Source organism: Oryx dammah, unplaced genomic scaffold (genome assembly GCF_014754425.2).
Source record: "Oryx dammah isolate SB20612 unplaced genomic scaffold, SCBI_Odam_1.1 HiC_scaffold_2, whole genome shotgun sequence".
Taxonomy (NCBI): domain Eukaryota; kingdom Metazoa; phylum Chordata; class Mammalia; order Artiodactyla; family Bovidae; genus Oryx; species Oryx dammah.
The window spans coordinates 84,694,598-84,711,541 of NW_024070186.1; the positions used below are offsets into that span (position 1 = coordinate 84,694,598).

The 16,944-nt window shown below is 41.5% G+C and overlaps 1 protein-coding gene across 2 annotated transcripts in view; it reads left to right on the forward strand.

Annotated features, from left to right (window-relative positions):
- Positions 1–16,944, forward strand: part of BDH1 (3-hydroxybutyrate dehydrogenase 1) — a 37,035-nt gene that overhangs the window by 7,522 nt on the left and 12,569 nt on the right. For both annotated transcript variants that reach the window (XM_040249855.1, XM_040249847.1), the window contains exons 3-4: positions 6,138–6,210; positions 6,890–7,000. In XM_040249855.1, coding sequence (XP_040105789.1) covers positions 6,138–6,210; positions 6,890–7,000 — 184 coding nt within the window. The remainder of the gene's footprint in view (positions 1–6,137; positions 6,211–6,889; positions 7,001–16,944) is intronic.

Sequence of the window (16,944 nt, forward strand, 5' to 3'; positions counted from 1 at the left end):
TTCATTAAAAACCAGGAAATTGCCACTGATATCATACTGTTAACTACAGACTTGATTCAGATTTCATCAGATAGCTCACGAATATAGCTTTTCCTAGTCTAGGATACAAACCAGGGTCCCAGTTGCATTTAGTTGTTATGTCCCCTTACTCTTCTCCTGTTGAAAGGTTGCTGCTGTGAGACGTGTGTTATGCCGGGATTTGTGACCTCCAGAGGAGAGGATTTTGATCCAGGGTCAGAGATGAGGCTTGACTACTTGGAGCTTTTTGTGTAGCAAAGTTTTATTAAAGTATAACAGAGATAGGGAAAGCTTCTGACAGACATCAGAAGGGAACAGAAAGAGTCCCCCCTTGCTAGTTTTTAGCAAGGTGTTTTGTGCCTGTTAGAAAGCTATTATCAGGTAAGAGAGACACTTCCACGCCGAGGGAGTTTCACCAGGCCCCTCCCACAATATGCAGTTGTGAGATAGGATCCAACAAGGTGTGTCATCCCGCGGCCTTGAATCAATTGACATGAATATTGGTTTGTTGAGCCATTATCAGCCCAAGGTTTGAGAAAAGAAAAAAAAAAGGTTAGTCTTAGGCAGAACTGGTTTCAACAACAGAAAAGGGAAAAAAGAGTCTGCCACTCGCAGTTCTGGCCTTCCCACCTGTTACCCATGCACTTCCGGGGTCATTTCCTCAGTCCCTATCAGGCATGACCTTGATACCCTGGGAGAAAATGTCTCTCAGTGTGGGTTGTGTGCTGTTGACATGTCAGGATTCACCTAGATACCAGTCCTTTTAAAATCTCACTCGTGAAACCAGTTAACTAAAATGTCGCAAGACTTCACTTAATTGTGTGATTTAGAGAAAGCTTTGAGTTGGCCAGAAGAAAAATTATTGCAAACTGACTTGTTGCCAGCTTTTCTCTAACCCACTTCCCCATATTCAAACCTATCCACTCAAAGTTGGGGGTTGTATTACACCAGGTGTAATGTATATTACACCTGGGTGCATTATACCAGGTGCTACTGCTTGTACCCAGCTGTCTGTGGCAAATTTGGGTTTTTCTGTAACAGCTTACGACAAATTCGAACAAACTTTTTTGCCAACTCAATACAAATTAAACAAGCAACTCTTCTTTGAGAGCTTCTGGAAATTGCCTTTTCCAAGAGGATTCCATGTGCTCTGCTACCTCAGTTTCTTGTTTTGCAGCTAGAGCAAGGGAAAAATAATGCCTTTTTCTTTCTTTTATATTTGAGAGGAGTAAAATCAAGTGGCAGGTTAAATTCAGAGTCCCTGTAAGTAGAAAACGGATGGTTATTTTCCATGCCAACGTGTGCTCTCTGGCGAAGTAAGAAATTTGCCATCGACAGCTGGATGTGAGCAGTAGCACCTGCTGTAAAACACCCATATATATGATATATATGACCCACCTGGTATAATACAACCCCCACCTTTGAGTGGATAGATTTGAATATGAGGAAGTGGGTTAGAGAAAATCTGGGAACAAGTCAGTTTGAAATAATTTTTTTTCTTGCTGTGACTTTTTGTAGCTTTCTAAAATATCAAATAGTGCAAAGGGATGGCAGGGGACAAGCACAGTTCTGCCAGGGACACCTTGTCCTTTTTGTACAGCAAATCCTGGGATTATGAAAATATAGTGACTATTTAGATAAGGTCATTTAATTAGTTTTGGGTGTAGTGACCTTACCATTCTACTCACATGTGACCAGTGTCCTCACCAGAGGCTGTGTCAGAGAAAGCCAAGTAGTGGCCAGGACTTACATTCTCCCCCCCGAACTCCCCCCCCACCCCCATAATAAGGTGTCCTCCCTGCCTGAGGTGGGGGTGGGGAGTGCCAGAGGACATTTAGTGGAGAAAGAGAATCAGGACTCCCTCCACCTCTCAGCAGTAACCTGTACACCCCCGGCATACAATGGGGAGCAGCAGTGAGACACTCTATCTCCTCACAATCAGGAAGATGTTGGTGGAGACCCAGGGGAGCCAGAACTCCCATCCATATCCAGTGATAACTCTTTCCAATTTATTTTATGAAGCTAGTATTACCCTGATTCCAAAACCAGACAAAGACCATACAAAACAGAGAACTACAGACCAATAACCCTCATGAATATAGATGCAAACTTCTTAAAATATTAGCCAATAGAATTAAGCAGTATATTAGAAGAATTATAAGCCATGAAAAAGTGGATTTGTTTCAGGGATGCAAAGATGGTTCACCCTGAAAATCAATTAATGTAATCCACCAAATTGAAAATCAAAGAAGAACAATCATATGAATCTATCAATACAGAAAAAACAAAATTTAATACTCATTTGTGATTAAGAATGCTCAGAAAAAATGGCATAGAAGGAAACTTCCTGAACTTGATAAAGAGCAGCTGTAAAAATGCTTGCAGCTGGCATTGTATTAATATTTTCTAGTGAAAGACTGAATACTTTCCCCCTAAGATGAGCAGCAAGGTAATCGATTCACCATAGTGCAGTAAGGAAGTACAGTAAAGCAAGAAAAGTAAATAAAAGTCATACAGATTGTAAAAGAAGAAATAAAACTGTCCTTAATTTGCAGATTATATGATTTACTACATAGAAAATCCCGAGGAATCCACAAAGCACTCCCAGAACTAATAAGTGAGTTCAGCAGGACACAGAATATGTGATAACACACACAGATCAGTCTTTTTCTATATCCTAGAAATGAGCTTGTGGGTATAGAAATCTAAAACAATACCATTCATAGTTGCTCAAAAGAATGAGTTACTTAGATATAAATATAACAAATTATACACGATTTGTACATTGAAAACTATATAATGCTGATGAAAGAAATCAAAGATCTAAATAAATGGAGACCCACACTATGTTTAGAAATTGAAAGACTCAAAAGAGTAAAGACATTGATTTTCTCCAAACTAATACATAAGTTTGGCATAATTTCTATAAAAATTTTAGTCAGATTTTTATAGATAAAGACAAGATTATTCTAAAACTTATATGAAAAGGCAAAGGAAATAGAATAGTAAAAACCATTTTAAAAAAGAAAAATAAGGTGGGAGTGCATGGTTCAGTGAAACAGAGAATCCAGAAATAGAGCCACACAGATTTGCTCAACTAGAATTTGACAAAGATCAGTTCAAAGAATTTGCATAATCAGTTCAATGGAGGAAGGATAACATTTTCAAAAAATGAGACTGGAGCATGGATATTCGCAGGCAGGGGCTTACCAACTCTGACTTAAGTTTCACATTTTATACAAAAGTTAACACAGTGGATCATGGGTTTAAATTGTAAAATAAAACTATAAAACTTTTAGAAAAAAATAGGAGAAAATCTTTGGTTTGGGGCATAGGCAAAGAGTTCTGAAACTTGACACCAAACATTTGATCCTTAGGAAAAATTAAATAATCAGAGTCATCACAATGAAACACCATTTCTCTACATAAGATCCTGTTAAGAAGATGAAAAGACAAGTTATGAGCTAGGAGAAAATATTTGCATATTACATATGCAACAAAGGACTAGCATCTAGAACATATAATGAACTTTCAAAACTCCATAGTAAAAGAACAATCCGATAAGAATATGTACAAAAGACATAAAGAGACATTTTATCGAAAGGGATATACTGATGGCAAATAAGCACTTGAAGAGATGTTAAACATCATTAGCTCTTCAGTTCAGTTCAGTTCAGTCGCTCAGTCATGTCCGACTCTTTGTGACCCCGTGTCCAGGCCTCCCTGTCCATCACCATCTCCTGGAGTTCACTCAAACTCACGTCCATCGAGTCAGTGATGCCATCCAGCCATCTCATCCAATGTCGTCCCCTTTTCCTCCTGCCCTCAGTCCCTCCCAGCATCAGAGTCTTTTCTAATGAGTCAACTCTTTGCATGAGGTGGCCAAAGTACTAGAGTTTCAGCTTCAGCATCATTCCTTCCAAAGAACACCAGGGCTGATCTCCTTTAGAATGGACTAGTTGGATCTTCTTGCAGTCCAAGGGACTCTCAAGAGTCTTCTCTAGCACCACAGTTCAAAAGCATCAATTCTTCAGCGCTCAGCTTTCTTCACAGTCCAACTCTCACATCCATACATGACCACAGGAAAAACCGTAGCCTTGACTAGGCAGACCTTTGTCAGCAAAGTAATGTCTCTGCTTTTCAATATGCTTTCTAGGTTGGTCATAACTTTCCTTCCAAGGAGTAAGCGTCTTTTAATTTCATGGCTGCAGTCACCATCTGCAGTGATTTTGGAGCCCCCCAAAATAAAGTCTGACACTGTTTCCACTGTTTCCCCATCTATTTCCCATGAAGTGATGGGACCAGATGCCATGATCTTTGTTTTCTGAATGTTGAGCTTTAAGCCAACTTTTTCACTCTCCTCTTTTACTTTCATCAGGAGGCTTTTTAGTTCCTCTTCACTTTCTGCCATAAGGGCGGTGTCATCTGCATACCTGAGGTTATTGATATTTCTCCCGGCAATCTTGATTCCAGCTTGTGCTTCTTCCGGCCCAGCATTTCTTATGATGTACTCTGCATATAAGTTAAGTAAGCAGGGTGACAATATACAGCCTTGACGTACTCCTTTTCCTATTTGGAACCAGTCTGTTGTTCCATGTCCAGTTCTAACTGCTGCTTCCTGACCCGCATATAGGTTTCTCAAGAGGCAGGTCAGGTGGTCTGGTATGCCCATCTCTTTCAGAATTTTCCACAGTTGATTGTGATCCACACAGTCAAAGGCTTTGTCATTAGCCCTTAGAGAAATACAAATTAAGACCACAATGGGTATCTTTACATAGGTACCAGCACGGTTAAAATGAAAAATAGTGATACTGCTAAATGCTGATAAGGATAGAGAAACTGGTGGATAGAGGATAGAGAAACTGGATCTCTCATACATTACTGCTGGGAATGTGGAATGCTATAGCCATTCTGGAAAACAGTTTGAAAGTCTGTTAAAAAACTAAACGTGCAACTACCATATGACCCAGCAATTGCTCTCCTTGGCATTTACCCAAGAGAAAAACAAATTCACACAAAAGCCTATACAGGAATGTTCCTAGAAACTTATTTGTAATAGTCCTAAAAACTGGAAGCAACCCAGATGACCTTGGTCCGTGGAATACAACTTAGCAATAAAAGGAACAAATTATTGAAATATGACAATCCGATGAATCTCTAGAGAATTATATTGGGTGAAAATAACCAACCCCAGGAATGTTAATGCTGTATGATTCCATTCTTGAAATGACAGAATTATAGAGGTGCAGAACAGATGAACAGATTAGTAGTTAGGTGTTGGAATGTGTGGCTATAAAAGAAGAATGCAAGGGACCCTTGTGATGGAACTGTTCTGTATTTTCACTGCATATCAATGTCCTGGCTATGATCCCATACTAGAGTTGTGCAAAATGCTGCCAGTAGGGGTAATTAGGTAAAGGGTATAGGACATCTCTCTGTATTATTTCTTCACTTTATATGAATCTAAAATTATTTCAAATAAAAAACTATGAGGAAGCCACATAAAATCTAAGGATTAAGACACTGAATTTGTACAAGGCTTTATTAACAAAGGTCTATTGCTGGAAGGCTCTCTCTACACAGTGGCAAAAATGGCCACTATGACTGCTAGCCCACTTTCTCCCAGGCTAATAACCCTGGAGGAAACAGGCCCTCCTCCTCAGTGGTACCAGCAGGTAGTCCTCAGGGGTTTGGGGTGGGAATAGTGGCGTGCTCACTGATGCCTGAGGGTCCGCTGAGTTGCTTCTGTTCTAGAACAAGGGCTTCCCTTATAGCTCAGTTGGTAAAGAATCTGCCTGCAGCGCAGGAGACCCTGGTTCGATTCCTGGGTCGGGAAGATCCCCTGGAGAAGACCCACTCCAGTATTCTTAGGCTTCCCTTTTGGCTCAGTTGATAAAGAATCCACCTGCAGTGTGGGAGACCTGGGTTTGATCCCTCGGTTGGGAAGATCCCCTGGAGAAGGGAAAGGCTACCCATTCCAGTATTCTGGCCTGGAGAATTACATGGACTATACAGTCCATGGGGTCGCAAAGAGTCAGACACAACTGAGCGACTTACACTTTCAGAACAAGGTCTGGTGTGACCGCAGCCTCTGGTCATGGCTTTCTTTCCTCTTTCAGAGGCTCGCTCCTGTTTTACTCTGCGCCCTTTGTCCCTGCTGGCCATCGGACTTACGCTGCTTCAGTGGACCCGGTAAGTGGCAACCTGGCTACCTGGGAACCAGCCAGGTGGTCAGAGGCCTCCTTCTGGGCTCCCAGGCTCTAAGCCACCCTCAGAGCAAGGGCTTCCATGCTTCCAGGGCCCTGAGAGCCATCTCTCACTTGCTGAACAACCCCCAACCCTATCAAATGAAGTTAGGGGTTAAGAGTTTAGACTCTAAAATCTCTCAGGCCCAGTTTCAGTTCCGGCTTTATCACTAATGATGTTGGGTATTTAAAAATGTCTGTTTCCTCACTTGAAACACGATGTAATAATCACATTTAGTGTATGGAGATATTGTGAGATTTAAAATAATGCATACACAGTGCCTTGCATGATAAGTACTCAATACTTGATGAGGAAGATAGCAGTGATGATGGTGATGGTGTTGGTGGTGAATGTAGATGAGGAAACTGAGGCCCAGAAGGGAGGTGACTTTCTCAAGCAACAACACTAGTTGGTAGCAGAGTCTGGGTTAGAACCTGTCTCTTGATTCTGAGTCCAGGCATTTCTATTACACCATGGTGCTTCTCCAAACAGAAAAAATAGGTGGGGAGGACCAGGCCTGGCCCACTCAGGAAGCCCTAATTAATTGTTGCTGCCCAGAGGAGGCCTGGTCATTCAGCCTCCGCGATCCTGGATTCCTAATGTGGAGTTTGACCTTTTGAAACAGGTTGGCAGCAAAGCTGTCCTGATCACGGGCTGTGACTCGGGATTTGGGTTCTCCCTGGCCAAGCATCTACATTCAGAAGGCTTCCTTGTGTTTGCTGGCTGTTTAATGAAGGTAAGAGATGAGTCATTTTCATCATCATTGTTATTTTTTGTAGGGTTTTAAAATTGCAGTCAAATACACATAGCATAAAATTTACCATCTTAACCATTTTTAAATGTATAATTCAGTGGTAATAAATATGTTCACATTATCGTGCAATCATCACCTCCATCACCTCATCATCTTGTGAAACTGAAAGTCTATACCTAATATAAACATTAACTGTCATTTTCCCCTCTCCTCCAGCCCCTAGAAATCACTATTACAGTTTCAGTCTTTATGGATTTGACTACTCTAAGTACCTCATGTAAGTCGACTCATGCAATATTTGCATTTTTGTGACTGGCTTATGTAACTTGGCATAATGTCCTCAAAGTTCATGCATGCTATAGCATATTACAGAATTTCCTTTTTAAGGCTGGGTAATGTTCCATTGTATGTATATATATTTTGCTTGTCTGTCCATCTGTTGATGGACACTTGGGTTTCTTCCACATTTTGGCTATTGTAGATAATGCTGCTATGAACATGGGTGTACAGATATCTCAAGATCCTGCTTTCAATTCTTTGGGGGTATATACCCACAAGTAGAATTACTAGATCATATAAAAAGCAAAATGGCTGTCTGGGGAGGCCTTACAAATAGCTGTGAAAAGAAGAGAAGTGAAAAGCAAAGGAGAAAGGAAAGATATAAGCATCTGAATGCAGAGTTCCAAAGAATAGCAAGGAGAGATAAGAAAGCCTGCCTCAGTGATCAATGCAAAGAAATAGAGGAAAACAACAAAATGGGAAAGACTAGAGATCTTGTCAAGAAAATTAGAGATACCAAGGGAACGTTTCAGGCAAAAATGGGCACAATAAAGGACACAAATGGTATGGACCTAACAGAAGCAGAAGATATTAAGAAGAGGTGGCAAGAATACAGAGAAGACCTGTACAAAATGATCTTCACGACCCAGATAATCACTATGGTGTGATCACTCACCTAGAGCCAGACATCCTGGAATGTGAAGTCAAGTGGGCCTTAGAAAGCATCACTATGAGCAAAGCTAGTGGACGTGATGAAATTCCAGTTGAGCTGTTTCAAATCCTGAAAGATGATGCTGTGAAAGTATTGCACTCAATATGCCAGCAAATTTGGAAAACTCAGCAGTGGCCACAGGACTGGATAAGGTCAGTTTTCATTCCAGTCCCAAAGAAAGGCAATGCCAAAGAATGCTCAAACTACTGCACAGTTGCACTCATCTCACACGCTAGTAAAGTAATGCTCAAAATTCTGCAAGCCAGGCTTCAACAGTACGTGAACTGTGAACTTCCACATGTTCAAGCTGGTTTTAGAAAGGGCAGAGGAACCAGAGATCAAATTGCCAACGTCTGCTGGATCATGGAAAAAGCAAGAGAATTCCAGAAGAATATCTATTTTTGCTTTATTGACTTTGCCAAAGCCTTTGACTGTGTGGATCACAATCAACTGTGGAAAATTCTGAAAGAGATGGGAATACCAGACCACCTGACCTGCCTCTTGAGAAACCTATATGCAAGTCAGGAAGCAGCAGTTAGAACTGGACATGGAACAACAGACTGGTTCCAAATAGGAAAAGGAGTACGTCAAGGCTGTATATTGTCACCCTGCTTATTTAACTTATATGTAGAGTACATCATAAGAAATGCCGGGCCAGAAGAAGCACAGGCTGGAATCAAGATTGCCGGGAGAAATATCAATAACCTTAGATATGCAGATGACACCACCCTTATGGCAGAAAGTGAAGAGGAACTAAAAAGCCTCTTGATGAAAGTGAAAGAGGAGAGTGAAAAAGTTGGCTTAAAGCTCAACATTCAGAAAATGAAGATCATGGCATCTGGTCCCATCACTTCATGGGAAATAGATGGGGAAACAGTGTCAGACTTTATTTTGGGGGGCTCCAAAACCACTGCAGATGGTGACAGCAGCCATGAAATTAAAAGACATTTACTCCTTGGAAGGAAAGTTATGACCAACCTAGACAGAATATTGAAAAGCAGAGACATTACTTTGCCGACAATGGTCCATCTAGTCAAGGCTATGGTTTTTCCAGTGGTCATGTATGGATGTGAGAGTTGGTCTGTGAAGAAGGCTGAGCACCGAAGAATTGATGCTTTTGAACTGTGGTGTTGGAGAAGACTCTTGAGAGTCCCTTGGACTGCAAGGAGATCCAACCAGTCCATCCTAAAGGAGATGAGTCCTGGGTGTTCATTGGAAGGACTGATGCTGAAGCTGAAACTCCAGTACTTTGGCCATCTCATGGGAAGAGCTGACTCATTGGAAAAGACTCTGAGGCTGGGAGGGATTGGGGGCAGGAGGAGAAGGGGACGACGGAGGATGAGATGGCTGGATGGCATCACTGACTCAATGGACATGAGTTTGGGTGAACTCTGGTAGTTGGTGATGGACAGGGAGGCCTGGCGTGCTGCGGTTCTTGGGGTCACAAAGAGTCGGACACAACTGACCGACTGAACTGAACTGAACTGAAAGGGTGTGAGGTGATACCTCATCATATTTTTGTTTTGATTTGCGTTTCCCTCACAATTTTTGATGTTGAGCATCTTTTGATGTGCTTATTGGCCATTCATATATCTTCCTTGGAGAAATGTCTATTGAAGTTCTTTTTTAATGGAATATTTTTGTTGTTGTCTTAAGAGTTCTATATATATTCTGGATATTAAGTCTTTAGCAGATATGTGATTTGTAAATATTTTCTCCCACTCTGTGGGTTGCCTTTTTATTCTGTGGATACTATCTTTTGATATACAAAATTTTTAAATTTTTATGAAGTCCAATTTACCTATTTTAAATTTTGTTACCTGCGCATTTGGTGTCGTATCCAAGAAATCATTGCCAGATTCAGTGTCATGAAGTTTTGCCCTATGCTTTCTTCTGCGAGTTTTATTGTTTTGGGTCTTACGTACGTGTAGGTTTTTGATCCATTTTGAATTAATTTTTGTGTATGGTACTAGGTAAGGGTCCAGTTTCATTCTTTTACACGTGGATATCTGGTTTTCCTAGCACCATTTGTTGAAAAGACTGTCCTTTCCTCTTTGAGTGTTCAAGGCACCCTTGTCAAAAATCATTTGACTATATGTATTAGGGTTTATTTATGGGCTCTCTATTTTATTCCATTGATCCATATGTCTATCTTTATGCCAATATTAGGCTATTTGGTAGCTTTGTAGTAAGTTTCAAAATCAGTGAGTCTAAGTCCTCCAGTTTTGGTTGCTTTTTTGAGATTGTTTTGGCTATTTGGAATCCCTTGGGATTCCCTATGAATTTTAGGATGGGTTTTTCTATTTCTGTAAAAAATAAAATCATTAAGATTTTGATAAGTATTCAATTAGATCTTAGATTGCTTTGAGTAGTAGACGTTTTAACAGTATTAAGTCATCTGATTCATGAACCCAGATGTGTTTCCATTTATTCTATTATCTTTCATTTCATTCATAAATGTTTTGTAGTTTTCATAGTGCAAGCCTTTCACCTTCTTGGTTAATTTAATTCCCAAGTATTTTATTCTTTTTTGATGCTATTGTCAATGGAGTTGTTATTGTAATTTCCTTTTTAGGCTGTTCATTGTTCGTGTATAGAAATGCACCTGATTTCTGTGTGTTGACTTGTGTCCTGCTACTTTGTTGAATTCATTTTTGAGTTCCAACAAGGTTATATTTTTATGGAATCTTTAGGGTTTTCTACATGTAAGATCATATCATCTGCAAGCAGATAGTTTTATTTCTTCCTTTCCAGTTTGGATATCTTTCATTTCTTTTTCTTGCCTAATTGCTACAACTTCCAGTAATGTAGAATAATATTCAGTAATATTCAGTTATATTGAATAGAAGTGGTTAGATTGGCCAAAATTGACTGCAGTTTACCATCCACGCATTCTCCCGGAAGTTGCAAGCCTTAACAGATTCTAGATTCTAACAGACAAGTTACATCAGACAGATTCTGCAAGTGCGCTATCTAGCTGAAGAGACTTTCCTGGTGCTTCCTACTCTGCCATCTTCCCAGAATCTTACATCAAGCTATGTGTTTAATATCAGTACTGCCCAGAACCTGGGCCAGTGTTTGTGGTTGGTTTTAATTGCTTTGCCAATAACTGGCTCATCTGTTGCTTAAAGCAGCTGATATCTTTTCCATTCTCTTCAGTGTCCCTTATTCTTCATAGCTTCATTCATTCATTCATTCATTCATTTTCAAATGCTAATGATGTTAGATGCTCTGTCCCCAAGGAGCATTGTCCAGTGATGGGACAGTCATGCGCAGACACAGCTGGAAGAATTAGAGTGGAGAGTGTTCTCAATGTTGTGCAAAGAATGCTTAGTGAGAATACATAGAAGGAAGGGGGAGCTTCCCAGCTGGCACTAGTGGTTAAGAACCTGCCTGCCCATGTAGGAGACGGAGGAGACGCAAGGAAAGGATTAATTCTGGCATGACAGAAGGGGTGACGTTTGTTCTGGGCCATGGAGAATGAATAATGCTGTCATAAATGGAGACTTGAGAGGAATGACCAGTCAGACAGACAGAAGGAATAACCTAACCATATGCTTGGAAGCATGAGGCTCCACTGGGACTCATAAAGTAGAATTTAGGGGGCATGAAAGGAAGCACTGGGACATGAAGTTGCAAAAGTAATTAGGAGACCGTCATGCAACCATTACCACCATCCATTTTTAGAACATTTCCAACTTTCAAAAATTTCCCTCTTGATTATTTACACACCTATCCACTCTTCCCTCTAGTCTTTAGGCAGCCACTGATTTCTGTCTCTTTAAATTTGCCCTTCTGGACTATTCAAATAAACAGAATCATACAATAAATAGTCTTTTGTGCCAGGTTTATTTTACTTAGCATACTGTGTTTGAGATTCATCGAGTTGTAGACTGTATTAGTAGTTCATTCCTTTTTACTACTGATTAGTATCTTAGTGTATGAATATGCTGCGTTAAGGACTTCCTGTAGTGCAGGAGACACAGGAGACGCAGGTTCAGTCCCTGGGTTGGGAAGATCCTCTAGAGAATGAAATGGCAACTCACTCTGGTATTCTTGCCTGGAAAACGCAATGGACAGAGAAGCCTGGCGGGCTACAGTCCAAAGGGTCACAAAGAGTCAGACACAACTAAACGTGCAGGCACGGCATATGCTAAATTAAAAAGTTTACTAATTGATAAATATTTGGATAAAAGTGTTTGGACTTTTGGCCTTTATGAATAATATTGCTGTGAATATCCACATACATGTCTCCATGTAGATGTATTTTTACCTGAATCCTTTTAGTGGAATTTGGACACCAACATCTGAGTATTCGATGTGATCGTTGCTAATGGGGCTTTGCTTCTCCTTGATCGCCTCAGTGGCCAAAGCTGGAATGTGTATATAATCATACATGCATTTATATATTCATATACTGTATCTATCTCCTACATACATTTCCTATAAATATTACACACACACACACAGAATTCATAAGGTTGTCCTGACTTATTCCAATTCATCACAGTAGCATTCTTCCTGCTTCCCTCATTCCATATTTCTTTCTTCTTTTCCTGCAGTTAGAATGCTGACTCCCAACTATGTGGATATATATGAACTAATTTAGTTAATCCTATAATACATACACAAATGCTTCAGAATTGCTACATTCATACACTACAAACAGCAAACCTACTAAGTTGTTGTGTCTGTTTGTATCCTGTGAGAAGCAGGTGCCAAAACAGGATTAGATATATTAAGAAATTGATTTAGGAAATGCCTGTAATGGCTAAAGGGAATGGAGGAAGAAGAGTCAGGGAAGTCCTTTAGACTGCAATGCAGGTCTTTGAAAAGAAATTTGAAGGAAGAGGATTAGGTAGGCAGAGCTCAGACTTCAGAACAGTCTGAGAGTCTCAGCTGGGATGATGGGGAGTCCCCAGGCAAAGGTTATTTGTTGGAGGAGACCTGTCTCGGGCAGGAGTGGCCCAGTAGCTTCCTGTCCTGCATGGTCATTGGCTGGGAGCAGGCTAGGCACACGTGGCCACAGCCGTGGCATTCCTGCCAAGGTAGACCTGAAGGTGCAGCAGCATGGGACCTTCTCTTAGCTGCTTCCGCAGCAGGTTATCCTGAAGGGGAGTCTGCCCAGTCACCACAGTGTAGCCTGAGAGTTCTTTAAGTGTTTTTTAATCTGTTGATCAAAGGTATACAAAGTACTGTGTTTAAAAAGTTAAACAAAGGTTATATATAAAAGTTATAAAAAAAGGTACACAAAGTATTGTGTTTAAAAGTTATTTGGATTAATATTATTATTAAATTGGAGTAGGAAATGGCAATCCACTCCAGTATTCTCATCTGGAAAATCCCACAAAGGAGTTTGCCGGACCGCAGTTCATAGGGTCACAAAGAGTCAGACACGACTGAGAGACTGAGCATATATACACACATTATTATCTTATTTATTTGAAAAATAGTTTGATTCATTTATTTGTATTTTGTTCCTCCCTGTTCTTCTTGATTTATTTAGTTTTAGAAGATGCAAACATTAACAAGGATCTAAAGCTAAAATTATATAAAAAGGTAAACTCAAAGTGATGTTACTCCACCACCTCCTATTTTTTCTACTCTATTCTTTCAGTTCCATCTTCATAAATGTTTGCATACTATATGCACTCTTTTTTACCTAAAAACCTTACTGATATATCTTGGAAACCATCCCATGTGAGTTCACAGAGATCTTTTTCACATTTTTTAAACAGCATCGCAGTACTCTCCGTTGTGTGAGTGGACCACAGTGTACTCCAACAGGTTCCTATATATTTACTAACATATAGGTTTTTTCCAATATTTTGCAATTATCAATAATGTGATAATGAAGAACTTTGTGAATAGGTTTTTTTTTTTTCAAATATTGTTGGAAATTTATCTTTAGGGTAAATTCCTAGGAGTGAGGTAACTCTTCAGTCAAAAGGTTAATGAAATACGTCACGTCATCATTTATAAAGATATCCCCCAATTTCCTATCATTGGGGTTCTGTAATTTTACATCCCCACCAGTAATGTATGAAAATACCTGTTTCTACATACTTTCACCAGTAAGAGTATGCTTTAAACTTTTGATTTTTGCCAGTCTGATAAATGAAAAATGTATCTCAGTATAGTTGTAATTTGTATTTCTTTTATTGTGAGTGCTTCTCTTGCTGGTCTTTAAAGTCATGACCTCGAAGTTGCACTTATGGCGCCTGCGCTCTCTCTCTGTTGTCCAGAGCTTAGTCAGATGGCCTGCCTGGCTGCTAGGGAGGCTGGTAAACGTAGTCGTTATTCTGATACAATATGTACCCTGCTTTAAGTCAGGGGTTTTACTGCTATAGACGAAGGGAAGAATGGGTATTAAGAACAACTCACTGTCTCTGTTCAGTGGGTGAAACATTTTTCTTCATTTTGAAGGCAGTAGGAACCCTGGGAAGGAATTTTTTTTACTAGGTTTAATATCTATAAAACAATATCCATGCAATGTAAAAAATTTCAATAACATAGCAAGTACGGGTAATAATTTGCATTGTCATGGTTTGAACATATTTCCAGATCAGAGAAGAGTTTGTCCTTTCAACGTTTATTCCTTTAGAATTTTGAAAGTAGTACATATTCATAATAGACTCAAACAATATAGAAGTGTGTGATATAAAAAGTAAAGCCTTTCCTTTCAGCTGTCGTGCCCCTCCCGTGTGTGCCTGGGCGTGCGTGCTTAGTCACATCCAACTCTGTGCAGCCCCATGGCAACTGCAGTCCATCTGTGCCCTTTATTTTTTGCTTTTGTTATTACAAACAAAGCCACAGTGAATAGTCTTGTACCTGTCTTTACAGGCTTTCATTAGTGATTGTTAGAAAAAATTTCTGGATGTGAAAGTGCTAGGTGGAAAGATTTTAGAATTTATTCACATCTTCCAGATTGCTCCCTATAAAAACTATACCAGGGCTACTCCCTCTAATGGTGAAGGCAGGGCTCAGAATGCCTCTGATCGGGCTTTTATCAGGGAATGCCAGCAGCCTCTCTCTTGACACATCCATTGGTTACTTCTCAGGCCATTATCATACTCAACCCATCAGCAGCTTTGACTAAACAAACCACTCTTGCTTATAACGCTTTGTTTCTTGATTTCATGGACACCCCGCTCTCTAGGTTTTTCTTCACCCCCTTTGCTGGCTTCTTCTTTGGCTCATTTTGTAATATTTCAGTGCCCCAGTCTTGCTCCTCTTGTCTCCATGCTTCTAATATATGTGACAGATGCTCGCAGATAACATGCCAAGTGTCCTCACCTTCTGCCTTGAGGTGCTAGGCTGCCTAACAGTAAAATGCTGAGAAACCATGAAACCTTTCTGCTGGGATTAGCCCCTGACCTGCCTCAATGTTAACTGATATAAAAGAGGTTGGAAGTTTAGAGACGGTAGTTAGAGTATATTTTCCCTCTGGTCTCAAGTAAAATGAGGTGGGCTTCAGGGAGCTTACTTGGAGAGCTTACCTTTTGTGCCTTGGTGATTAGAGGTCACAAAATGGTGTGTTAATGTTTACCAAAACAAGTCTAAAAGCCCCCAGATGAGGCCAGAGTGGCTCATCTGGAAGCAGAGCAGACATAGCCCCAATGAGAGAGGGTTGTCCTTCCACCCAACCAGGACACTGCTGCCTGGCTGTGGACAGTGGGAGAGTTGCCTGGAGACACCTTAAGGGCATGAGATGCAGTGAGACTCCTGAGAGGCTGTGTGTGATCCCAGACAAAGCGGTGTCCGGCTGAAGCCCGGGCTGAGGGAGGAGACACCTCTGTAGAGGAGGGAGTGGTCCAGTGGAGGGATCTCTGTGGAAATCACAAGTGTCCCAAGAAGGGAGGGCCATCTCTGGTGCGTCTGCTGTCCCAGGGCACCAGGAGCAGACGACGACGGCACCCCCCACCCCCCAGAAGACCATGGTCTTGTCCTTTCATTGGCCAGTCCCTGCATCCAAGTCTGAAAGGGTCAGAGATTAAGGAACAGGAGACAGGGACGAGCTCGAAAAGAGTGAGACTCCCAGCTTCCAGCCCTGCTAGTTGGCGCCCCACTCCCACACCCTACCCTGCCAGGCCCGGGTCAAGGCAAGCGGTAAGCTGGATGTAAGTCTGAGGGTTTGGGCGTTCAAGCCAGGCTGTACTGGAGTTAGTGGATCAGTAGACTGAACCAGACTCTCTGCCAAAACAAAAAAGTTCTCTGTTAATCTGGGAATGAATGCAAAAGTTACCAGACAAGTCTGGTAAAAAGTTACAAGTCTGCCTGAATGTTCATCCAGGGGTGGAAAAATAGCTTACAGATGTAGTTTAAGGGGATTATGAAAGAAATGGGTTTATCAAGAAACTGGTTGCACAGGCACCAACACTGAAGGACCAAATAAAGACAGACGTGGACACACACAGAGACCCTGGAGCGAGGAGGTGGAGTGATCTGGACAGTGCAGCCTGGGCCCTGGGACAGGAGGCTCCAGAAGGAGACACGCTGCCAAGGGCTTCGGGCTGTGGGCTTCGGGCTCCGGGCTGAGGGGGTTGGGAAAAGGCTCCTTTGAATAGCTGGAGGCCAACCGACAGTCAGGGAAGCCGGACATGGAGGCTGCTCAGAGGCCGAAGAGGACATGTGATGGAGGGGCGGGGGGCGGGGTGGAGAGGGGGCTTCAGGAGAAGGTGGGAGGGTGGGGCTTCTCTCCTGGGGGCCTGAAGGCCGAGCTGGACGCCGTGGTTTTCTCTGTGAGAAGGCTCTTAGCTGTCAAGCAGCCAAACTATGTTCCTGTGGGCACCCTAACCCAGAGTGGGGTGGGGTTCTCCCCCAGGGACTGCAGGGGCATCGGCTTGATGCTGGTGAGAGGCACAGGAGAGGTCCAGGGTGGGGTTCTTCCCCGGGATGCAGGGGCTTGATGCTGGTGAGAGGCACACGAGAGGTC